Genomic DNA, 25,812 nt, shown 5'->3' with positions numbered 1-25,812 from the left:
CAGCAACGAAGACCCAACGCGGCCAAAAATAAATAAAAATTAAATAAATTAATTTAAAAAAGAAAGAAATATGTGATAAAGCAAATATAGCAAAATGTTAGTTACAGAATCTAGGTGGTGAGTATATGAGAGTTTATACCGTACAGATCTTTAAACTTTGTTGGATGCATGAAAATGTTCATAATAAAACATTGAGGGAGAGCGCCTGTGAGAGGAGAACCAGGAAAGAGAGGAGGGAATAGGACTGTGAAGGCAGGGAAAGGAGATTCCACCAACTTGTGGGGAGTCAGAGGAGGCCCAGCCTGGGGAAGGGACGACTTAGAGGACGTATGTGGGCTTAGCTGTCCCCAAATACTTGACAGACTTTTCTGTGGAAGAGAGCTGCATTTTATCTTTTTTAGATCCAGGCAGTTGAACTGGGCTCAACGTAAGCTGTTTCCATCTTAACTGTGTTTTTCTTTCTTTCTTTTTTTTCCCTTAATTTCACTTTCTATTTTGTCACTCCCAGGTTAAAGCAAAGTTGCAAAGACTATACAACCCCCACCCCTTTTTCCTGTACCATGTGAAAAATAGCTGCTGATACGATAGATCCCATGACTGAAGAATGTATATTTCCTACAAATGAGGACATTCTCCCCCAAAACTACAACACAGCCTTCAACATCAGAACACTAACATCAACACGTTAATCCTCATCAAATCCTCAGACTCCATTCAGATTTTTTCGACTGGCCCCATTGTGTCATTGTTAGCGTGGAGACTCATCTCAAAACTCTGTATTGCTATTTCTTCTTCCTCTATGTGACTCATGTGGAACGCTAGCAGCTTCCGTTCCAGGACAGCTTGTCCGGTTAAAGCCAAAAGTTCATTACTCAACTGTGATCCTGTATCCTGATTTTGAAAAAGTGTGTGCACAGTATGACTCAGTTGTGAAAATGTGTGTGTGCGCGCACGGACGCGCATGTGAGAAAGAAAGAGAGCGAGCCTGAGAGTATTACACGTATGGTCAAATAGAAGGAGTAAAGACACAAAATAATGGATGTTTTCTCTAACTGGGGGGATCCCTGTGGTTTCTGTGTTCTTATAAAAAATTTTTCCTTGCCCATGCTTTCTGGAATAAACATATTTTATTTTATTATAAGAGAAAGGAATACCAGGAAAAAAATTTATGTGTAAGTTACTTGGTAGCACAAAAGGCCAGGGGACAAACATGAAAAGAATGAGAGTTTATAGCTGGAAGAAAGGCCCCAGTTCTGTTTCATTTTGCAGGCTGTGGTCAAGGGACTGTGGGATACATCCTGGGAGGGATGAGAGTCTGAAAGCCACTCATGCCTGTCCCTGCTTTGTCTCCACAGATTGCAGCTGCTTCAGCCATGCCCATAAGGCAGGAAAAATTTCACCAGCAATTAGCTTCCCCGCAGGGAGGGAAACACAGCCGCTCAGAGAAGTGTCTACCAGGTACATTCTAAGACTGATCTCCAACCCTTACCGCACCCTTATCTTCATGTCCTTCTGGTCCTCTGATTCCTGCAGTTCCCGGCTCTTATTCCACAGGCATTTACTGGAAGTCTTCCGTGTGCCAGGCGCTGTGCTAGTGGAGGGCACGAGGCCCCCGCCCTCCTGGAACACTCCTCCTAGGATGGTACCCAGACAGATGGACAGATATGACAGTCAGAGAGATGAGATAGAAACCGTGAGGATAATTGAGTGATGGGTGGGACAGAGTCGGGGTTGGTGAGGCCTCCTGGGGATGGTGACTTCGGTGCAGAGAGCCAGGTAGAGTGCTCCTGAGGGGGCCCCGGGAACTGTCACCCCAGGGGGCAGGGCTGGGCTTGTTTGAGCAAAGCTAGGGGGCAGCTGGGGTGAGTGGAGGGTGGAGAGGTCACCGGGACAGGTGGGAGGAGGCCATAAACCCTGAACACTGTGAAGGGAGCATGAGTTTTATTTTTTTAGTGAGGTATTAAAGTAAGTAAAAATCTCACTGTTTTATATCGATACATGTTGAAATGATACTGTGTTGGATATTGCCTCTTTCTTTTTACTCTTTAATGTGCCAACTGTGAATGTGCTTTTATGTGTGGCTTGTAATATATTCCTGTTGGCAGTACTGGTCTAAGGTACGTGGTAGATGCAGAATCAAAAGGTTAAAGCCAGGTCAGGGAGAGTTCTCTGTGTGGATTCCACGGATGGCCGAAAGAGGCAGCCCTGTCCACACTGCCAGCCTCTGGGAATCCTGTGGGGCTTTACTCACCAGCTTTTCCCTTCCTTCCCAGGGTTCCACATGGAGGAAACCAGTGGAGATTGTGTGCCGTGCACGGATAAGGTGGATTACACCAATTATTCAAACACCCTGCCTTCTTGCTTACTCTGTAAGACTTGCAAATCAGGTACAGAACCTGTCCCCATGCCTACAGTTGGGTGATGAGATGGGATTTGAATGGAACGGGAAGTCAGCAACCTGATTTCCAGCCCAGCTAGGTCTTCGTCCTACCCTGTCTTAGGTCAGTAAAATAAATGAAAACAGAAATTATTTGTATAACGTATGCCACCTGGTAGGGAAGTCTTCCAGAGCATCAGTTGGAAGGGGGGGAGTAATGTGTCCCGTGACGGAGGGGCTGGTTAGTGACAGCATGGGAGGCCTGGGTGAGTGGGACAGGGCTGGGTTTGAGCTGTGTGGCGAGTCTGGCTCTGGGCCGGTCCCCTGTGAGCCCTGTGACTTCTGCTCCGGGATCTCAGCCTCTCTCATGACCAGCTGGGCCAGGTGTTGGGAAGTCACCAAAGCGGTCCTCTCCATCCAGAGTGTCTCGTATTACACCCTGCCCCACCCCCACCCCAGCACTTGCTCCTGATTTGTGACCTAAAACCTTTTTCTTCCCAATCCTGATGTGATCTGTAATGACGCATGGTCCCTTTCATATGCCTCCATTGGTGACACGTGAACAGTGGCTGTCCTTTGGATGGTCTGTGTGTGTTGCTGCAGAAAATGGCCCCCAAATTACTTCCTGAACTGAGTAGAACTGAGTGGGTGGGGATCTGGGTGGTGAAGAATGGCTGAGAGACACGTGAGGGAAACACACCCCCAAAACCTTACCTTTGGTCTCCAGGGGAAGAAGAGAAAAGTCCGTGCACCTCAACCAAGGACACTGAGTGTCAGTGCAAACCTGGCACTTTCCGTAGAGAAGATGCACCTGAATTCTGCTACAAGTGCAGAACCCGGTGAGACATGGGAGCCTAGGGGGCTCCCAACCCACAGAGACCCCCAGTTTCCTTGTACCCCTTTCTCCGGTTTCCATGCAGCCCCTCCTACCTCCTCAGGGCTCCCTTGTGCCTGTGGGGTCTCCTGAGCGTGCAGCAGCCCCTCCCCATTCCTCTGTGTGTCCTTCCCCAGGGCCCCCTTCCCACACCTCCTCAGAAGGAGCCTAGAAAGACAAGTGTCTACCACAGACAGAAGTCATAATGAGGCCATATGTGTGCTCCTTCAAGGTTCCTTTAAAGCCCTGAGCCAACTCAGCTGACCTCACATCCAGCCCTCATTCCCCCAATAAGAGGGAATGAATCTTTCCTATTTAGGGACATAGGGGCCAATAGTAATTTGCTCTCCTCTGACGCTCCAGTGCTGGCTGCGATTGGTAGGAAGAGTCAACAGGTGGAGGACAAGAGGATCCTTGTATTAAAGCTTGACTGGAGGATGAGGCTTGGCTTGTGCCCAAACCCTTCTGACCCTTGACTTGGATGAGATGCCCCCTCACATAGGCTTCCCCTGCAGCCCAGGGAGGCCAGTGCAGGCCTTGCAGAGAAGGCCCAGCTCCTGAAGGGGCAGCTCTGAACACTCAGCAGGAGCCCTGGGGGCTGGAGTGCACAAGCCCAGATCCTTCTCCCCAAAAAGGGGGACTGAAGGGACCCTGCCCTGAAGACAGGAGAAGCCCGTCCCTCCTGCACTGTCTTGTCAGGGTACCCCAGGTGGGAGTTTTCTCCCTCTTTCTCCTCATCTGGCCAGTTTTCCCTGACGGATTCCCTCCATGTCCTCCCTGTGTCTGTACCCAGGTGCCCTGATGGGATGGTTATGGCCAAGCCCTGTAACCCCTTCAGTGACCTCAAATGTGTGGACCAAAAATCAGGTACCCAGGCCAGTGGGGAGGCCCCGGTTCCTGGTGAGACAGTGACCATGCGCCCAAGACTGCCCACCACTCCCTCTGCCTCCTCAGACACTTCACAGCTGGTGATCACAGTTGTAGCTGTAATTACACCTGTCTGTCTCCTGCTGCTGGTGATCATATATCTTTTCTGGCGGTTCTGCATTCAAGGTGAAGTTCTGGGAGGGAAGGGGGAGGTGCTGGCCCCCTCCTCCATCTCCCCAGTCCTCCTGGCTTGGCTCTGATCTTGTTCCCCGGGATCCCCCTCCACCTCCCACCTCACCTGCTCCTACGAAGCCGGGATCGCATGAGTCCCCCATCTCAGCGACGGTCCCCTCTTCCCCCTGGCCAAGTATGGTGGGCGGGGAGCAGGGTCAGTTCTTAATGTCTTTAGGACCCCCAGCCAGGGCAGAGAGGTGGTCAGCACCTTGACTGGGTGACAAGAGTCAGGGGAGAGGGTCGTTCAGCAGAACCCCCCAGAGATTTTACATGGGTTTCATTTTCCCCCTTCTCTTCTCCCTCCCCGAGGGTTCTCCAGGTTTGGAATGGCCCGCTCCCTGTCACCAGGCCCGGGGCTCCTTGTTCAGTGTCTGAGCCCCCAGCCCACACCCTGTCCCTGGCACTGTCCCTGGGGAGGGAGGTGCTGCAAGAGGGCGCTCCCCACGGCTCAGGCGGATGCCTCTTCTCTTCTAGGTCGTGGTGTGGACCCTAAGTGCATGGACAAGGTGAGTTGGTTTCTCCAGGACCTGGTGGCATCAGGCCCTCAGTAACTGTTTGGCCCTGGGTGGACACGGTCCCCAGTTTGTCCTATGCTGTTGTCCCTGGCTCTCTCAAGTGGCCTGAGGGCTCTGGGCTGACAGTAGGAGAGCAACTGGCCTGTTGAGAGCAGCTCTAAGGCTGGTTGGCAGTGCTAGCCCTGTCCCTCTTCCTGCTTGTGAGACGCCCTCACCCCATAACCCTGGATGCACCCTGGGGCACGGAGGGTGTCAGGAAGGGGTGCTGAACCCCCCTTAGCACAGCACTAGGGTCCAGGTGCCATCAGCAGAGCCCTGGATGTGTTGAGTCTGTGCCCACCTGGGGGGACACAGCATGGGAGTAGGTGGGGAAGCAAAACCCACAATGTCCCCCGCAGACACTACATGGATCTGTGGGTATGGATTCCTGAGTCAGCTCTTTGCCTTCCCAAGGTCCTCTTCTGGCGCTCACATCCCTTAAGAGGTTCTGAGGCTCTGGACAATGCCCACAACAATATGCTGATCAACAGAGATTCGCTGATTGAGCTGGTCCCTGAGCAGGAGGCAGAAGAGCAGGTGAAGCCGACAGATGCCACGGCCCAGTCCCAGGGGGAAGCAAAGCGTCTTCTGGTGAGTGTGGTGCCCTGGCCCTTCTGCTTGCCCAGGACTGTGGTAGAAACAGGGAAGGGCCGATGCTGGTCAGGTCTCCTGTCCCATGGGGAAGTGGTGATGGAGGGAGATCATGGTCATGGAGGGGAAGGGAGCCCACCCCCTGCTATGGTCGACTGGCAGCTCTTATGCTACTTATCATCTGTCTTGTTCTCACCACGTTCCTGGTGTCTAGAACAGCCAGAGTGGTCCCTCCCATGATTGTTCAGTGATGGAATTAAAGCTACGTGATATTTTTCTGTGTGATTGTTACATGCTTTTAAGCCATTCCTCATCACGTTAGGAATTTCACATTTATTTCAAAATTATTATTAAGTTGAATCTATTTGAAAATTAGTATTTGTCTCAATGAATAGACATATTCGTGGGGTGGCTTCCTAGTAGAAGTAGAATCTCTTTGTCAACGTATAGAAGTATTTTTCACTTTACACACACACACACACACACACACACACACACAGACGTTTGGGGTCATATCATTTCAATAGTTTTGATATGACATTAATATATTTCTTTTTTGGTAACAAGCAAAAAACTGACTTAAACTTGTATTTTTTTTGTTTTGATTATTTTGAGATGATTGTTGTCTTGTCTGTTAAGAGTCTTTCTGAGCACACATGCTCTTGTGCCCATGAGTACATGCATGTGTGTTTTTTCATTTGGTTTAGTATTTTAATGTGCAGAATTTTATATATTAACTAATTAAATCTGTCGATACATTTATTTTTTCATTGCTCAGAGCTTTTAAAGTCCTTCATCGGGACTTCCCTGGTGGCGCAGTGGTTGAGAGTCCGCCTGCCGATGCAGGGGACACAGGTTCGTGCCCCAGTCTGGGAAGATCCCACATGCCGCGGAGCGGCTGGGCGCGTGAGCCATGGCCGCTGAGCCTGCGCGTCCGGAGCCTGTGCTCCGCAATGGGAGAGGCCACAACAGTGAGAGGCCTGTGTACAGGAAAAAAAAAAAAAAAAAAAAAAAAGTCCTTCATCAAACAGAAGATAAAATTCTCTAATTTCTTAGGTAGGCTTTTAATTTATTTTATTTAATTTATTTTTTTGGCTGTGTTGGGTCTTCGTTTTTGTGCAAGGGCTTTCTCTAGTTGTGGCAAACGGGGGCCACTCTTCATCGTGGTGCGTGGGCCTACCAGGGAAGCCCAGGTAGGCTTTTTTAAAATGATGTGATTGGTAGCATAGAGCTTATAAGCTAAATGGAGGGACTTCCCTGGTGGCGTAGTGGTTAAGAATCCGCCTGCCAATGCAGGGGACACGGGTTCGAGCCCTGGTCCGGGAAGATCCCACATGCCATGGAGCAACTAAGCCTGTGCGCCACTACTGAGCCTGCGCTCTAGAGCCCACGAGCCACAACTACTGAGCCCACGTGCCACAACTACTGAAGCCTGCACACCTAGAGCCTGTGCTCTGCAGCAAGAGAAGCCACCGCAATGAGAAGCTCGCACACCACCACGAAGAGTAGCCCCGGCTCGCAGCAACTGGAGAAAGCCCGCATGCAGCAGTGAAGACCCAACACAGCCAAAAATAAATAAATAAATAAAATTAAAAAAAAAAAAGTTAAATGGAATTTATTTTGTGATAAATAAGATATGAGGAGCTCCCTGAATTGTTCTGAGTTACCATCTCATTCCTTATACTCGATTTAGCTGCTAATTTTTTGAGTATTACCTTAATTTATAAATTAATCGAGGAAGAACTGAGGTCTTTTAGATATTCTGTATTTTTCTTAAGAAGAGAGGTAGCATTTTCAAGTCAAGGGTTTTATAATACCTCAAATAGATGTGTGTTTTTCTTTGGTAAATTTCTCATTTCTTGTTGAGGCTGTGTCTTTGTACTACAAGTGTTCTGTAACCTTATAAGTTTATCTGACTATTGTAATTCTTTATATTATTTATTATCTGCTACAATTTTTAACATTCATCCATCCATACATTCACATTTAAGTATTGTTGCTAAACCATTAGAGTTTTGTAAGAATACAATCATATATCAAATAATGACTATTCTGTCTTCTCCCTTCAAATATCCTACATTGTGTTTTTGTTTCACTTATGGCTGCATATGCCAGAATTTCAGAACAATGTTTGCTAGGCTCAGTTCTGGAACCCAGGACCCCTGATTAAGACCAAGGCTGTTCTCCACTGTGTTTTACAGGAACCAGGAGAAGCTGAAGCGTCTCACATGAGAAGGCTGCTGGTTCCAGCAAACGGTGCAGACCCCACTGAAAGTGAGTGCTTTCCCCGGGCACTGGGGCAGGAGTGGAGGGAGGAGGGACAGTGTCCTAACTGCCGTCCCCATAGCTGTTAGGGCAACTCAGAGCAGGGATGGCTTGTCACTGGACCTTTGGGACTCTAATTCCCTCTCTGCCCCCTCTTCTTCTCCCCACCCTGCACCCCTCTGTCCCCTAACAGTGTCCCCTAACACCTCCCTGTCCTTCCCTGCCCCCCATCCTCCCTCCTCCCCTGTTGCTCAGGGCCAGGTTGGCCCACCCTGAGGCATCTAAGGGGCTGTGCCGTCCAGCAGGGCACCCAGGGGCCGCAGGAGGCTGTGGAGCATCTGACCTGTGGCCAAATCTGATGAGCTGTAGTGTAACTCGATACTGTATTGCAAAGAACTGGTAGGAAAAAGGACTGTAATATGTCTCATTAACAGTTTGTTGTATACTGATTACATGCTGAAATGAAAATTTTTAGAATATATTGAGTTAGTACCCTATTTTATGAAAATTAGTTATTACTTGTTACTTTTTACGTTTTTCAGTGTAGCCGTTAGAAAATATAAATTTGTATCGGGGCCCACCTTATGTACCTATGGACGGTGGTGTGCACTGCATTTCACACACGTCTCATTGAATCCCCAGTACAGTCCCGTGAGGTGGGTGGTGCTTGCTCCATTTTATGGGTTAAATTCTTGCTCCGAGTCTGTCCCCATCTAGCTCTGCCACAGTGTCAGTCAGCGAGGCCGAGCTGGGTGTGAGGCCAGAGACCTTCCTCCCTCCAGGCCCTTGCTCTGTCCCCACTGCAGAGGTGGCAGCCAGGGGACCTCACTCTCGTGAGAACGGCAGGTGTCCTCCTCTGAGGTCTGTTGCACCACTGTGTCCCGCCCTCTGTCTCCTACCACAGACTACCTTCTCCCTCCATGACGTCCATCTCCCCTCCCTGGTGGGCCCTCATCCCCCCTTAGGGCAGGACTCTCTGGAAACCTGGACTCCCTGCAGTGCCTTGGGCACAGGTGAGGCCCATGCAGTGTGGCCTGATTCTCTGCTGATGGGAAGCATGTCAGGGATGCAGAGCAGCAGGTTCACCAGCAGGGGTCACTCCTCAGCTCGCACCCTGGGGTCTAGGCCTGACTGAGGGTCCTCTGCCCTTTCTGAAGCCTGTCCCAACTCTGTCTCTGTGACTTTCCCCGAACTTAGGCCTGAAGCTGTTCTTTGATTACTTTGCAACCATCGTGCCGTGTGACTCCTGGGATTTGCTCATGAGGCAGTTGGGCCTCACGCAAAATGAGATCCTTCTGGTCAGAGAAGGGGTCCGGGTCCCTCGGGATGCCTTGTATGAAATGCTGAATACTTGGGTCAGCAACAAGGGACGGGCGGCCTCAGTCAACACCCTGCTGGACGCCTTGGAAAAGCTGGGGCAAACATTGGCAAAGGAGACAATTCAGGACCACCTGCTGGACTCGGGAAAGTATGTCTATGAAGATGGTGAAGCAGGCTCTGCTGTGTCCTGAGTGTTTGAGGACCTCAGCCTTTCAGCTGAAGACACTTTTTTATCATAATAGACTTGCACTTTTCATTTGTATTTGTTATTTGTATTTGTCATTCATGTTGATATGTATGCATTTACTGATGTGTAACATAATACACATCATTAAAGTGCAAACATATTGTGAATCTTCATACTTTAATGTTTATATATATATATTTATATAAGTGTAAAATAAAATTTGCAAATATACTTTCTAGGTTGTTTATGTGGGTTACCTGGATGAGAGCTGGGAATCAAAAACAATTAGAAATACAAAAGGAGGAAATTCCCTGGCAGTTCAGTGGTTAGGACTCTGCGTTTTCACTGCTGAGGTCCCAGGTTCAATCCCTGGTCGGGGAATTAAGATACCAAAAGCTGCGAGGCAAAAAAAACAAAGCAACAACAACAAAAAGCACAAAAGAACAAACACAAAACAACAACAACAACAACAAAAGCAAAAAAAAAAAAAAAAAAGGAAAGGAGAAAAAGCCCACTGTGGGGAGAGCACTGATAGCATCTTCTCCCTCAAAGGAAGTTTGGTCACTTTTGGATGCCTGGTGACTTCTCCAGGGCCCACTTTAAACATGTCAATTTTATAGCTGTTGAATAGTTACATTTTTTGTAGGTAGGAGTTTACATCTGAGCAGAGAGTGAGGAGAAGTGGCATCCACGTGCAGCCCTGCATCTGGGATCCGTGAACTGGGCTGTGGTGCCTGGGCCTCCTCCTGTTCACCTGAATTGGCTATATAAAGGATCTCATGGCCTTCTGCAGAAGAGACTCACACAAAACTACCAGCTCTTAAATACTGTGAGAATTGACCTAAAATGGCTGCTATATTAAGGTTTGGTCCTTTTATTGCTTTTTAAAAATATCTTTCTGCCATTAAACCCTTCTCCATAGTGTTCCAACTGCTGCAGGATAATTTAATGGTGGAAGCAATTCTCAGGGGTTTTTGGTCTATTCCATCTCAAAGCTTTGTGTGTTGTCTTCCCTAAGGTTGATGTGGCTAATGTGGCCAAACCTGGAACTGCCTGAATCTAGGCACATCAGGATATAGCATGTGGAGTCCACTTGAGTTTCTAGAAGGGCCGACCCTGTGGTCTTGGTGCTATATGCCCCTGGCCCTGATGTCCCTCCCTTTTCTGGAAGTCAGGTGTTTCCTGCCTTTGCTGTTCCTTCTGTGCAGGACACTTTGCCTTCATCTTCAGTGGGAAGTATAAATGGATTCTTGTCAAGCAGGTGTTGGGTCACTTGTCCCTTTCTCAGAAGACTTCCTTGAGTGCCAATCTAAAGTATTAGCCTTGCCAGTGTCTGTCAGCTATATTCACTTGTTCGCATGTTTATTGTGTGTTTTACCAATGAGAATCTTTAAGAAACGTGAACTCGCATCCTGTATTGCTTCATGCCAGTGCAAATATGATACTTTTGAAGTTTTACTTGAAAATTGGATGCCTGTTCAAGTCTCTTCTCAATGAGAGGACCCCTTCTTGAAGATTTTGTTAGAAATATCAAACAATACAAGAAATATCATTAGGTATAAAATACTCATGTGTTTATGAATTTGTGACCAAATTATGCAATGTTATATTTAAAATTTTATAATTTTATATAAATATGCATTTTTATGAATTCGTGACCAAATTAAATATGCAATTTTATATAATTTTATGTGTGTTTTTCTCCTCCATCCTCCTGTCCTCCTGTAGAACAGTGCTGAGTGACACAGGTACAGGGGTGTGTGTTCTTGCTGTGTGACCTGCTCCATCCTTCTCCCTTTTATGCCTCGGGCTCAAGCTCGCCCTGCATGGGTGTCTCCTGCTCTGACTCTGGATTTCTGGGCGCCAGGTTCCTGGGGGACTGCAATCCAGCTCCTCCTCCCTGCCCTTCCCCTGGGGGAGGACCCCAGCCTGGCGCGGCTTCCCCACAGCCTCCGCAGGTGATGTCTCTGGGCCACACCTGGGCCTGTTGGGCTCCCTAGAGGTGCAGACCGGCTCTGACAGAGCTGCTGGGAAGTGGGGTGGGGCCCTGCTTGCTGGGGTCATTCTGTGACCCCTCACCTGGGGGCCTCCTGCAACTCCTGGGCCATCTTCCCTTTCTCTCCCCGCTGGCCTTTCTGCATCCTCATCAGTGGGCCCAGTGGCTCAGCCCTGCAACCTCATGGAGCCCCAGTTCCCTTCCCCTGGACCTTAGGGTCTGGCTCTCCCACCCACCAGAGTTCCTGGGAGGCCCCATGGTCCCACCCCTGTCCCCTTCCCCAGAGTGAGGGTGCTGGGTGCAGAGCTGCACACTCCCTTGGGCCCCCCTCCTGCCACTGCCCCTGCCTGTGAGTTACTACATATTACATCAGGATTGGGAAGAAAAATATTTTAGATCACAAATCAGGAGTAAGAGGTGAATTTATAATTACTTTAAAATAAATTCTTGAAAAGAAATTTTGCCTGTATGAGGCCCTTGTATCGAATCATCTGAATTGTCCTTGAACTGGGCAGTCTGATTGGGCCTCCATCTGTTTCTGTGTCTGTCAAAGTTTTACTGGAGCCTGCGGGGTGAGAAGGTGAAGGTGTTAGGGGCGATATTCCATGGTCAACAGGCTTTATTTCACAGTCCACTTGGGATGAACCTGAGCAGTTTTGCAGGATACGTAAAAGCCCGTATTACTAGAAATTACTCTAAAACTTAGTGTTTTAAAAACCACAGCCTTTATTACATCACCATTTCTATGGATCAGGAATCCAGGCCCAGCGTAGTTGGGTTCTCTATTCTGGGTCTCACAAGACTGGGGCTGCTGTCACTGCAAGAGCTGAGTGGGGAAGGACAAGCTTCCAAGCTCACACACAAGGTGGTGGCAGGATTCAGTTCTTGGGGGGCAGTTGGCAGGAGGCTACCCTGGGTCTTTGTGCTGTGCGCCTCTCCATAGGGCTGCACACCACATAGCAGCTTCTTTCATCAGAGCGAGAGAGCAGGGAGAGACTGGGGGGAGTGTCAGGGTGACTGAAGTCACCGTCCTTCTACCCTGATCTTGAAAGAGACGTCCCACTACTTCTGCTGTTCCGTTTCTCAATATTTTGTTTGAAACCCTGACAGGTCTGAGATCCTACTAGTGAGTTAACAAGTTACCTTGCCACAGTTATATACGGGAGTCCTTGTGTGTCTGTGTAGACCTGGGTAGCATGTATGTATTTGTATCCATGTATCCATGTGTATATGTATGTATACAAACATACATGCTAGCAGACTATACACACACCATCACATCGTGCAATTTCTGGATCAAGGATCAGACTGTTTAGTTGCCAAGCAAACTTAGCCCCGGTTACCCAAGCCCCAGGTCCCCATGGAGTGAGGGGGTAGAGGCAGACGTACCTGAGCATGCAGTGGGGTTTATGCCACTGGAGAGGAATCCCATATCATGAAACTCAGAGCTTATATAGATGGTTGACACACCTGCGCCTGCTCTCCTCCTCAGTAAAAAAGATCATATATTTTACTCTGCAATAGAAACAGAGTCTCTTGGAGGAGAGAAGCCTAGAATGTGAGCACATGCCCCTGACAGGGAGGGGACAGCCCCTAAATCGCTCCAGGGAGGTAGCCAATCTCTACCTTCTAAGGCATGTTTACCACTCAAAGAGCCTTTAAACAAAGTAGCCCACAATCGTTGCTCAGAAAGCTTAAACTTTAAGCAAATCTGAAAAATGTCATCATGTCCATTTTATAAAGGCAAAACAATAGTATGAAAGGCCAGAAATTCATCCCAAGTAGTAAAGAAGATAACCAGAGTGCACACAGCCTCATGGCCTGGATGTTAAACATTCACTCTGGAATTTCATGAAATACAGATAAACTTCTAAACCCACACTATCTTGAGATTGGACAAATAGAAAACTCATTTTTAAAAACAGATTTCCACAAAAGCGTTAAGTGACTTTTCACCCACCCCTTTCCTGTGTCCTGAGTCATCTTTGCCATTTTTGGATTCCTCATACCCAGGTTTTACCATCTTTCATCACTTGTCTGCTGGTCTTCAGGTTTCCTCTTCTCTGTCCTTGTGGGCGCACCTCATGTTCTCCCTGCTGAATCACTGCAAAAGGTCTTTCATTTTGACAGCTGTCTCTCTCCTCCACTTACTCTTATAATCCTGTAGGAGCTCTGGAATCTTGCTGATCCAAACCACTTCCCAGGATTTCCACCCCTCCCCATGCCTCCCCCTGGAGAGTGTCCAAACAATGTCTTGTTAAGTGGCTTTTGCTCCATTCTCTGAGTCGCTGAAACCATTTCCAAACGAACGACCATTTTAATCTACCTATTAGCCTAGTTAAATAATCATGGATTATAGAAACATATGCACACCAAAATGTTTCTTGTAGTATTATTCAAATGTCAAAAACTTCAAAATAATTAAAATGTTCCCAATGGGATTCTGGTTAAATTACTGGTGTTAACACTCATGCAGTATGTTAGGGAGTTATTAAAAGTAATACTGTAGCAAAATAATTAATGAAATGAAAAAATGTTCAAAATATGTTAAGTGGAAAAAATAAGATTATTAATAGTATTTACATGTGGTGGTTTTAAGACAGGTGCACAAATTCTTTGATATTTTTCTTTCAGAAGAAAAAATACCTGTCTGGATGACAGATCATCCAGACAGAAAATTAATAAGGAAACACAAGCTTTAAATGAGAGAAAAGACCAGATAGATTTAATTAATATTTATAGGACATTCCATCCAAAAACTCAGATTACATTTTCTTCTCAAGTGCACACGGTACATTCTCCAGGATAGATCACATCTTGGGTCACAAATCAAGCCTCGATAAATTTAAGAAAATTCAAATCGTATCAAGCATCTTTTCCGACCACAACACTATGAGATTAGAAATCAATTACAGGGGGAAAAAACGTAAAAAACACAAACACATGGAGGCTAAACAATACATTAGTAAATAACCAAGAGATCACAGAAGACATCAAAGAGGAAATAAAAAAATACCTAGAGATAAATTACAGCAAAAGCACGTTGATCCAAAACCTATGGGATGCAGCAAAAGCAGTTCTAACAGGGAAGTTTATAGCAATAAAAGCCTACCTCAAGAAATAAGAAAAATCTCCAATAAACAATCTAACCTTACACCTAAAGCAACTGGCGAAAGAAGAACAAAAAACCTTCAAAGTTAGCAGAAGGAAAGAAATCATAAAGATCAGAGCAGAAGTAAATGAAATAGAAACAAAGAAAACAATAGCAAAGATCAATAAAATTAAAAGCAGGTTCTTTGAGAAGATAAACAAAATTGATAAACCTTTAGCCAGACTCATCAAGAAAAAGAGGGAGAGGACTCAAATCAATAAAATTAGAAATGAAAAAGAAGAAGTTACAACAGACACCACAGATATACAAAGCATCCTAAGAGCAACTCTATGTCAATAAAATAGACAACCTGGAAGAAATGGACAAATTCTTAGAAAGGTATAACCTTCCAAGACTGAATCAGGAAGAAATAGGAACAGACCAATCACAAGTAATGAAGTTGAAACTGTGATTAAAAGTCTTCCAACAAACAAAAGTCCAGGCCCAGATGGCTTCACAGGTGAATTCTATCAAACATTTAGAGAAGAGCTAACACCCATGCTTCTCAAACTCTTCCAAAAAATTGTAGAGGAAGGAACACTCCCAAACTCATTCTATGAGGCCACCATCACCCTGATACCAAAACCAGACAAAGATGCTACAAAAAACATAAATTACAGACCTATATCACTGATGAATATAGATGCAAAACTCCTCAACAAAATACTAGCAAACACAATCCAACAACACATTAAAAGGATCATACACCATGATCAAGTGGGATTCATCCCAGGGATGCAAGGATTCTTCAATATATGCGAATCAATCAATGTGATACACCATATTAACAAATGGAAGAAAAAAACCCATATGATCATCTCAATAGATGAAGAAAAAACTTTTGACAAAATTCAACACCCATTTATGATAAAAACTCTCCAGAAAGTGGGCATAGAGGGAACCTACTTCGACATAATAAAGGCCATATGTGACAAACCCACAGCAAACATCATTCTCAGTGGTGAAAAACTGGAAGCATTTCCTCTAAGATCAGGAACAAGACAAGGATGTCCATTCTAGCCACTATTATTCAACATAGTTTTGGAAGTCCTAGCCATGGAAATCAGAGAAGAAAAAGTAATAAAGGAATACAAATTGGAAAAGAAGAAGTAAAACTGTCACTGTTTGCAGATGACATGATACTATACATAGAGAATCTTAAAGATGCCACCAGAAAATAACTAGACTAATCTATGAATTTGGTAAAGTTGCAGGATACAAAATTAATGCACAGAAATGTCTTGCATTCCTATACACTAACAACGAAAGATTAGAAAGAGAAATTAGGAAACAATCGCATTCACCACTGCAACAGAAAGAATAAAATACCTAGGAATAAACCTACCTAAGGAAGTAAAAGACCTGTATGCAGAAAACTATAAGACACTGATGAAAGAAATCAAAGATGACACAGAGAGATGGAGAGATATACCATGTTCTTGGGTGGAAGAATCAATATTGTGAAAATGTCTATACTACACAAAGCAATCTACAGATTCAATGCAATCCGTATCAAATAACCAGTGGCATTTTTTACAGAACTTGAACAAAAAATCTTAAAATTTGTATGGAGACACAAAAGACCCTGAATAGCCAAAGCAGTCTTGAGGGAAAAAAACGGAGCTGGAGGAATGACACTCCCTGACTTCAGACTATACTACAAAGCTACAGTAATCAAGACAATATGGTATTGGCACAAAAAGAGAAATATAGATCAATAGAACTGGATAGAAAGCCCAGAGATAAACCCACACACCTATGGTCAACTAACCTATGACAAAGGAGGCAAGGATATACAATGGAGAAAAGACAGTCTCTTCAATAAGTGGTGCTGGGAAAACTGGACAGCTACATGTAAAAGGATGAAATTAGAACACTCCCTAACACCATACACAAAAATAAACTCAAAATGGATTAGAGACCTAAATGTAAGACCAGACACTATAAAACTCTTAGAGGAAAACATAGGAAGAACACTCTTTGACATAAATCACAGCAAGATCTTTTTTGATCCACCTCCTAGAGTAATGGAAATAAAAACAAAAATAAACAAATGGGACCTAATGAAACTTCAAAGGTTTTGCACAGCAAAGGAAACCATAAACAAGACGAGAAGACAACCCTCAGAATGGGAGAAAATATTTGCAAACGAATCAACAGACAAAGGATTAATCTCCAAAATATATAAACAGCTCATGCAGCTCAATATTAAAAAAAAACACACAACCCAATCCAAAAATGGGCAGAAGACCTAAAGAGACATTTCCCCAAAGAGGACATACAGATGGCCAGGAAGCACATGAAAAGCTGCTCAACATCACTAGTTATTAGAGAAATGCAAATCAAAACTACAGTGAGGTATCACCTCACACCAGTTAGAATGGGCATCATCCGAAAATCTACAAACAACAAATGCTGGAGAGGGTGTGGAGAAAAGGGAACCCTCTTGCACTGTTGGTGGGAATGTGAATTGATACAGCCACTATGGAGAACAGTATGGAGGTTCCTTAAAAATCTATAAATAGAATTATCATATGACCCAGCAATCCCACTACTGGGCATATTCCCAGAGAAAACCATAATTCAAAAAGACACATGCACCCCAATGTTCATTGCAGCACTATTTACAATAGCCAGGTCATGGAAGCAACCTAAATGCCCATTGACAGATGAATGGATAAAGAAGATGTGGAATATTACTCAGCCTTAAAAAGGAATGAAATTGGGTCATTTGTAGAGATGTGGATGGATCTAGAGACTGTCATACAGAGTGAAGTAAGTCAGAAAGAGAAAAACAAATACTGTATATTAATGCATATATGTGGATCCTAGAAAAATGGTACAGATGAACTGGTTTGCAGAGCAGAAATAGAGACACAGATGTAGAGAATAAATGTATGGACACCAAGGGGGAAAGTGGCGGGGGGGGTGTGGGGGTAGTGTGATGAATTGGGAGATTGGGATTGACATATATACACTAATATGTATAAAATGGATAACTAATAAGAACCTGCTGTATATAAATATAAATAAAATTCAAAAAAAAGGAAAAGAAAATACTGTTCTCTTCAAACCATAATTTATACCTTCAGTATATTGCGTGTTACTAAGTAAAGTAACCTTACTCATCTTTGCATTGTGAAAGAATACAGATATCTACTCAGTGAATGGATGAGGAAAATCTCTACCTCCATGGCCTTAAAAACTTATATTTTGTCTATATCCACAACTGATATTTTATGTATAACTTAGGACTTCTTAATGTCATTGAATAAAGTTTTACAGATTACTTAAAAAAATAAAAATAAAAAAAGGAACAAAATTGGGTCATTTGTAGAGACGTGGATGGATCTAGAGACTGTCACACAGAGTGAAGTAAGTCAGAATGAGAAAAACAAACATCATATATTAACACGTATATGTGGAACCTAGAAAAATGGTACAGATGAACCATGAGAGACAGAGATGAACCAAATAGAGACACAGATGTAGAGAACAAACATATGGACACCAAGAGGGGAAAGTGGCGGTGGGGGTGGGGGTGGTGGGATGAATTGGGAGATTGGGATTGACATATATACATTGATATGTATAAAATGGATGACTAATAAGAATCTGCTGTATAAAAAATAAATAAAATAAAATTCATAAATTAAAAAGAAAAGGTACACAGTGCAAAAGAACAGATGGTCAGTGTAAACCAAGAGATGGAAATTCTAAGAAGGACCCCAAAAGAAATGCCAGAGACAAAAAACACTTTAACAAAAATGAAGAATGCCTTCGGTGGACTTATTAGTAGACTGGACATGGCTGAGGAAATAATCTCTGAGCTTCAGGTTACCTCAGTAGAAACCCCCAAACTAAAAAGCAAAGAGAAAAGGACTGAAAAAAACAAAACAAAACAAAACCCAGGAGAGACTATCCAAGAACAGTGGGATAACTAAAAACTATAACATAAACATAGTGGTAATACCAGGAAGAGAAGAAAGAGAGCAAGGAACAGAAGAAATATTTGAGACTATAATGAATGATGATTTTCCCAAATTATTGTCAGACACCAAGCCACAGATGCAGAAGCTCGGAGTCTACCAAACAGGATAAATGACAAAAACTATACCTAGATATATCATATTTAAACTACAGAAAATCAAAGTTAAAGAAAAAATCCTGGAAAAAACCAGAGGAGAAAAAAAAAAAACCTTACCTGTAGGGGAGAGAAGATAAGAATTACAGCTGACATCTAAGAACCCATGCAAGCAAAAAGAGAGTGGAGTGAAATGATTAATGTGCTCAGAAAAAAACCCCACCAAACTAGAATTCTGTACCCCATAAAATTATCCTTCAAAAGTGAAAGAGAACTAGAGACATTCTGGGACAAACAAAAATTGAGGGAATTTTTTGCCAATAGAATTGTACTGCAAGAAATATTAAGATCTTCAGAGAGAAGGAAAATGATATACTGACTCCAAACACATGCATACACCTAAATCTTAAAGTCCTTTACTCCCTACTCTCTGATTTTGATAATGACTCAGCCAGCTCTCAGGTTAGGAAATCCTTCTCTCTCTTATGAAACGTATCTTATCACCTCCAGTGTTATAGTGACCATCTCTCTCAGATCCATGTCTGCCTCCACTTTCCTCTTTCTCACTGGTGCAACCTAACCATGAGGACACAGGCCAAATACTGCTCGGGCCAAGTCTGAGTTCACACATCTAGTCCACCATCCACTGAGAAAACAATTTTGTCTTTATCAACAATTATCTTAGTGCTGGTTTGATCAGGGCCCACACAGTGAAAACTGGCTCTGGGAGCCTATAACCGGGGCAGTCCCTCAGCATGACATTCACTTGCCTCTGTTCTGTTGCCAAATTGTTGCAGGAGACAGAATGTGGGGCGCGAGAGGATGGTCACATCCCAGGTCTCAGGCGAGTCCCTGGGACGGCCGCCAAGTGTGGGTTCTTGGCTTCAAGCAGGGAAGAATTCAAGAGTGAGCCGTGGGCTTCCCTGGTGGCGCAGTGGTTGAGAGTCCACCTGCCGATGCAGGGAACAGGGGTTCGTGCCCCGGTCCGGGAAGATCCCACATGCCACGGAGCGGCTGGGCCCGTGAGCCATGGCCGCTGAGCCTGCGCGTCCGGAGCCGGTGCTCCGCAGCGGGAGGGGCCACAACAGTGAGAGGCCCGCGAACCGCAAAAAAAAAGAGTGAGCCGTAGTCATGAGAAAGAAGGTTTATTCCACAGACAGAGTATGGGCCATCTCGGAAGGCAAGAGCGGCACCAGGGTATGGGGTTGTCCGTTTTTACAGGGGTGGGTAATTTCATAGGCTGATACGTGTGAGGAATATTCCAGCTATTTGGGGGAAGGGGTGCGGATTTCTCGGAATTGGGCCACTGCCCACTTTTTGACCTTTATGGTCGGCCTTGGAACTGTCATGGCGCCTGTGGGTGTGTCATTGAGCGTGCTGATGTCTTACAATGAGAGTATACCGAGGCTCAAGGCCTACTGGACTCGTCCGCCATCTTGGACCTATTTGATTCTAATCAGTTTCTGTTGTGCCCTCGGGCTATGTCATTCTTTTAAAGGCTGTGCCCTACCCACTTCCTGTCTCGAAACCGTCGGTCATATTTCCCACCACCCACGTAAATACCCTCTAGAACAGGACAAGAACATCGTACTAGCGTTAGTGCAGGCATCTAAGAACCCATGTACGTTCGGGGGAGGCACGTCTGGAGCCTGCTGTGCAGCCCTGTGCAGGGCCTGTGGGGCATCGGGGACAAGGCATGGCCTTTCCTTTCCTCAGGACAGTTCCAGCCACAGGGAGCTGAGGCAGAGACACAGAGACACCCCCCCCCCTGCCCCCGCCACCTCCAAGGTCGCCAAGGTGAAAAGAGCCTGGAGGGGCTGCAAAGCAGAGGTGACAATGCCACGGGTGGCAGGGACACAGGTGGACATGGAGGGGAAAGTCCACACAGACAGGATCACAGATAAGAACAAGGTCAGAGAGATGGGAGGGAGGGGTGAAGTGAGGGAAGAGGAGGCTTCCTAGTTTGAGGTCAGCCGTCCCTGCTTGAGGGATGCAGGATGTATCCAAGGTTGGATGTGTGTGTGTGTGTGTGTGTGTGTGTGTGAGAGAGAGAGAGAGAGAGAGAGAGAGAGAGAGAGAGAGAGGGAGGGAGAGAGAGAACCAAATGTGAGAAGAGAGGAGGCCCTGTGTTCCAGTTCTTGGGCGGCATAAGACTCCATGGACCCTAGCTCTTCCCAGAGATGAGGGTCAGCTGGGAATTTCCTTGTCTTTTTTTTTTTTTTTTTTTTTGCCTCAAAGCAATGCATGCTTTAGACTCTTCTAGAACCAAATTTGATCCTCACTCTAGCTCGGTTTGTTGGATCAAGAGTCAACTCAAGCAATCTCCTTTATCCCCTCTAGAGCATACAACCCTTAAAACTGCCTTGCTTATCTTAAATTAAGCTGTAATTTGGTAAACTGACATCAGCTTCAGATCTGTCCTCAAGGTCTTCCTGTGGCTTGAGATCTGACTCTGAGGTTTATGACTTCTTTTTAACTGTGTAAAAAGACCACAGGGTGAGAATCCAGGCGTCAGGCTTCTCATCCAGGGCCAGACACTAAACAGCTGCACGATCCTGGGAAGTCACTTCCTTTCCTCTCCAACCTCACATTTACCCTTATTCAGGTAAATAAGGGTAAATGTGAATAAGGGTAAATATGAGGTTGGAGAGGAAAGGAAGGGACTAAATGACCTCTCAGGGACCCTCCAGTGGTGGCCCTGTGCTGCCTGACTGCACGCCTCAGAGACCAAATGTTCACCTGGAGAGTGGTCAGCAGGGGACCCAGTTCCCAACCTTGGGGCTGCTCACCTGCCCGCCCCTCCACCAAAGAGCTGGGGGACCTCCAGCAGGCCACGTCTACCTATCTTCATCTCACATTGCTCATCGGACAAGAATAATCAGAGATCTTACCCAGCAGGGCTTTTGTGAGAATTCAACGAGTGTCTATGTGTATAAAGACCGTGGCCCGTGGTAAAAGCTGTATTTCAGTACAAGCTCTCTTTAGTGTAATCATTACTCAGAAAGCTGATTTTAATTTAAAAAAAAAAACAAAAAACCCACATCCTCCAATAGTAATATCATAACCCAGGGCCTCACCTCTGTCAGAGGAAATCTATAGAGGAATCACATCACAGGCTCTCTGGAGGTGGGGCGAGGCGAGGGTGATGGGATCTCAGGTCATTTTCTTTTGGTTATTTAGGTCCCTGGTCTCACTTCCTCCACAGAGGGTGAGCTCCCAGGAGCAGGGAAACATGGAGTCGTTTGTTTCCTTCCCCCAGGGCCCAGACTTTCCCAGAATGAAGAGCTCTTCAAGTATTGGGTTGACCAAAAAGTTCGTTCAGTTTTAAGTAAAAATGAGACACATTGTTTCATTTTCACCAAGAACTTTATTGAACAACAAATGAACTTTTTGGCCAACCCAATACTTGGTGGGTGAATAACAGCACCCTCCCCAGGACACAAAGGAGGTGAGCCTAGGGTTGGCCTCAGCATCCTGCCTAAGGACAGTTTCCAGGCTGAAGCTCAGGAAGGGACCCGACAGAGACCCCATGGCCTCTTAAGGGAGTGAGAGGAGTTCCAGGAGGCTGAATGCAGGGCGAGAACTGGAGAAGAAAAGCTGCCCAGAGAGAGCTCTGGAGACATGCAGAGGGGCCCATCCAGTGTGTGGGTGAGTGCTCATCTGTGCACGCGCGGGAGGGACCCACCCCCGGCTGAGAAGAGACCGCTAGAAACCAGCCGGCTGACAAGGATCGAGGCTCGCCCGGGGCTGGCACTGTTCATGCTGCCATTAACCAGAGTGGACAGACTGCATAATAGGGGTGCTGCCTAGATATCAGTGGTTAACTACTGACTAACCCTTAATACTTAACTGAACTCCAATGACTTAGTAATGAAGTTCTTCTAGCTTAACACTGAAATTGTCTTTATATTTTACTTTTAAAAATAAACATCCCTATTTTCCCCCTCTCCCTCTCAGTTCCTCTCTAGAGACTTCAGACCCGGTACACTTTTCCTCTCTGAGCTATAGTTTCTCATCTGTAAACTGGAATTAGCTCACCTCCCCTAAATGTCCAACATGGTTGTCTAAAGTGTTAGCACACTGGGGTGTTAAGTACAACGTTGACCCTTTCTTCCTTTCCCCCCTTCTCACATATACCTGAAGAGGAACTGGCAGGAGATGCTATTCCCAGGGCAAAATATACCTGCTATTATAAAGATGGTCATGGGCTTCCCTGGTGGCGCAGTGGTTGAGAGTCCGCCTGCCGATGCAGGGGACACGGGTTCGTGCCCCGGTCCGGGAGGATCCCACATGTCATGGAGCGGCTGGGCCCGTGAGCCATGGCCGCTGGGCCTGCGCGTCCGGAGCCTGTGCTCCGCAGCGGGAGAGGCCACAGCAGTGAGAGGCCCGTGTACCGCAAAAAACAGAAACAAAAACAAAAACAAACAAACAAACAAAAAGATGGTCAGGCCAGAAATGTATTCCTTCTGAATCTCATTTTCTCTATATTAAACACAGGTTAAAAACCATCCCTATCTCCCTGAGTTGTTAGGAAAATTACACTGAATAACGGATGCCCAATCCCTGGTTGAGTGCAGGATACAGCTGCCCAACGGCACATGCTCCGTGCATGTCACTGGCCCTACTCCTCCAGCCCTGACACAGAAGGTTGGAGCCATGCTTCTCTCCATCCCTGGCTGAGGGGAAGTGGTCCAAGGACAGGGACTGAGGCCTTCTTAGCAGGGGCCGTGGTGACCAGCCACGTGCAGCCTCATGGATGGATACCTTTACCCTTCAAACTGCACCTGTGCAAGGCGCTCACCAGAGGGACAGCTGAGAGCACTTGGGCTCACCAGGCCTGAGGCCCTGCACTGCCATCCCCGACACCATCTGACGCTGGGCTCCTCTGAGTTCCTCCAGGATGCCCCCAGCGCAGCACTCCACCCTGTGATTCAGAAGCTCCTGCCCCACCCCAGGGAGCCCACAGCACAGTGCCAATACATGCAGGTGGCAGCCACTGCGGGGCTGGGGGGTGGGAGACCACGTACCCTGTGGCCCTCCCAGCACCAGCGTGACCGACACCAGCCCTGAGGATGGGATTCGTCCTCCCACACAGCCTCACATAGCGCCCACACAGCTCTCAGCAGCTTCAGAGGGCCCTGCAGACGTTCACTTCCTCCCGTTTTACAGCAGGAAGCAGGGGTACACAGGGTCCCAGAGCTGGAAGGAGCAGAGCAGGCCTGCAGTCTCCAGCTGCAGTCCCAAGACTCCTGTGGCCTGACTGAGCCTCTGAACCTCACAGTTCCCACTTTGAAAGAGAGAGAAACCTGGGGTAGAAGACCTACAACAGAAATGGGGCCCCATCACATGTGCAGAACAGGGACCTGGGTGAGGACCAAGCTCAGCTCTGCAGCTCATCTCATGTCATCCTTCCAAGAGCCCAAAGACATGGGCCTCATCTCATGCCAGGCAGGACTGGGGGCAGTAACTGGCCCTGGGTGACAGCATTCAAGTGCAGAGCTGGGACCGCTGTCCCCCTGTCCCCTCCCCTGCTGCCTAACCTGCGGTCTCCTGGCCACCCACTCCCAGTCTCAGAAATCTCCTGGATCCTTGAAAATCTCTACTGGCACCGAGGAATCAAAACCACAGCACTGTGGTGCCCCATATTTACTTTAGACAAGCAGAGAAGTAAAGTTCAGTGTGGCAAGGGTGCAGGGAAACAGGCACACTTGTGGACTCTTGATGTGAGTTAAAATGGTCCAGCCTTCTTTTGGAGAACAGTTTGTTGTTATCTAAAAAATTTTAAAATCATTTATGCCACTGATGAAACAATTCCACTTCTAAGGAGTTATGTAATAGACTGGTACACAAGTCTATATGGATGTGTGATATGTACAAGTGTATTTACTACCATGCTGTTGGAATTAGCAAAAACATAAATAGGATATAGTTGAAACAACTATCCAGAACAGGGGAGAGTAAAAGTGTGGTTCATTCAAACAATAAAATACTCTGCCATTATTTAAAAGAATAAGAAACGGCTTCCCTGATGGCGCAGTGGTTGAGAGTCCGCCTGCCGATGCGGGGGACGTGGGTTCGTGCCCCGGTCCGGGAAGATCCCACATGCCGCGGAGCGGCTGGGCCCGTGAGCCACGGCCGCTGAGCCTGCGCGTCCGGAGCCTGTGCTCCGCAACGGGAGAGGCCACAACAGTGAGAGGCCCGCGTACCGCAAAAAAAAAAAAAAAAAAAAGAAAAAAAAGAAGAATAAATCAATGTACTTATAAAAACATCTAATATAATTTGTTATTGGCTTCAGATTTTCCAGAATGATGGCACATATAAATGCATAGAAATGGCAGGACTTATTGGGGGCCCAAGTGGAACTTTTTTCCATAGACATTTAAAATTATTTGTTAAGTAATGACCAATTTACCATTGAATTGCTAAGACGATTTTATGTATAAGCAAAGGACTGTATTTTACTATTGTGAATTAACTTTGGCCTCTATAATTTTATCAATTTAAAGCTCTACATCATAGAATATTTTGGACATGTTAGACAGTTATTTTTCTTTCTTTTTTTTTGAATTGAAGTAACACTGGTTTATAATATTACATAGGTTTCACGTGTACTGCATTATACTTCTACTTCTATATACACTACAGCATGCAAGTGAGATCCACAAGAAAGAATGTGGCCTGGATGTGATTACAGAGCTCAAACACTATTTTATAGATAAATAAACTGTGTATTATTTATTTTCATGACTCTCTGAATGTCTCTCCATGGCAACAGGGCCCTGATTTCACAATTCCATGTCACTATCCACATTGGGGCAAGGCTGTGCTTCCTGCCACCAGGCTCAGACATATGTCCAGGTCACCCTAGACTGCCCCATCTCTCTAGTTTATCAGGACTAAGCTGTTTCCAAGCCCCCATCCCACTCCTCACAGTTCCCAGCATCTTCCTCTATTCTCCATCTCATCCACCAAGATCTGGGTTGGGCCTCTGATATCTGTAGGCTGTTGCCATGGACTCCACAGTGCTGTTCCCAAGCTCATGTCCCTCTCCTCTTCCTCGAGCCGCACAGAATCATGGGAGGCATTTTGTTCACTGAAAGGAACTTGGCACTGGCCTTGACTAAAGTGCAGAATCGGTGCCTGGGCTCTGTGAGAGGATTTGAAGACAATGCATGAGGGAAAAAAACTCTGTTGCTATGTCAGGGATGATATTATCAACATAGTTCAGAATTAACAATGCAAAAAAAATTTTTAAACAAAAAAATCTTTATTATACAATCTTTCTCCTTTGAAAGAAAATGCACTCAGGAGT

The 25,812-nt window shown here is 45.9% G+C and overlaps 1 protein-coding gene across 4 annotated transcripts in view; it reads left to right on the top strand.

The window, feature by feature from the left end:
- The window catches only part of LOC132427552 (tumor necrosis factor receptor superfamily member 10A-like), a 35,183-nt gene extending 24,241 nt beyond the window's left edge, over positions 1 to 10,942 (top strand). For 2 of the 4 annotated variants that reach the window (XM_060015171.1, XM_060015172.1), the window contains exons 2-9: positions 1,356 to 1,458; positions 2,274 to 2,387; positions 3,105 to 3,216; positions 4,045 to 4,304; positions 4,827 to 4,858; positions 5,321 to 5,497; positions 7,699 to 7,771; positions 8,960 to 10,942. In XM_060015171.1, coding sequence (XP_059871154.1) covers positions 1,356 to 1,458; positions 2,274 to 2,387; positions 3,105 to 3,216; positions 4,045 to 4,304; positions 4,827 to 4,858; positions 5,321 to 5,497; positions 7,699 to 7,771; positions 8,960 to 9,273 — 1,185 coding nt within the window. In that variant the 3' untranslated portion in view covers positions 9,274 to 10,942. The other 2 variants (XM_060015173.1, XM_060015174.1) reach the window with 2 other exon arrangements.
- The last annotated feature ends 14,870 nt before the right edge of the window (positions 10,943 to 25,812 follow it).

Source organism: Delphinus delphis, chromosome 6 (assembly GCF_949987515.2).
Source record: "Delphinus delphis chromosome 6, mDelDel1.2, whole genome shotgun sequence".
In the NCBI taxonomy this organism is placed as follows: domain Eukaryota; kingdom Metazoa; phylum Chordata; class Mammalia; order Artiodactyla; family Delphinidae; genus Delphinus; species Delphinus delphis.
This window is presented reverse-complemented; position numbering and strand designations above follow the sequence as displayed.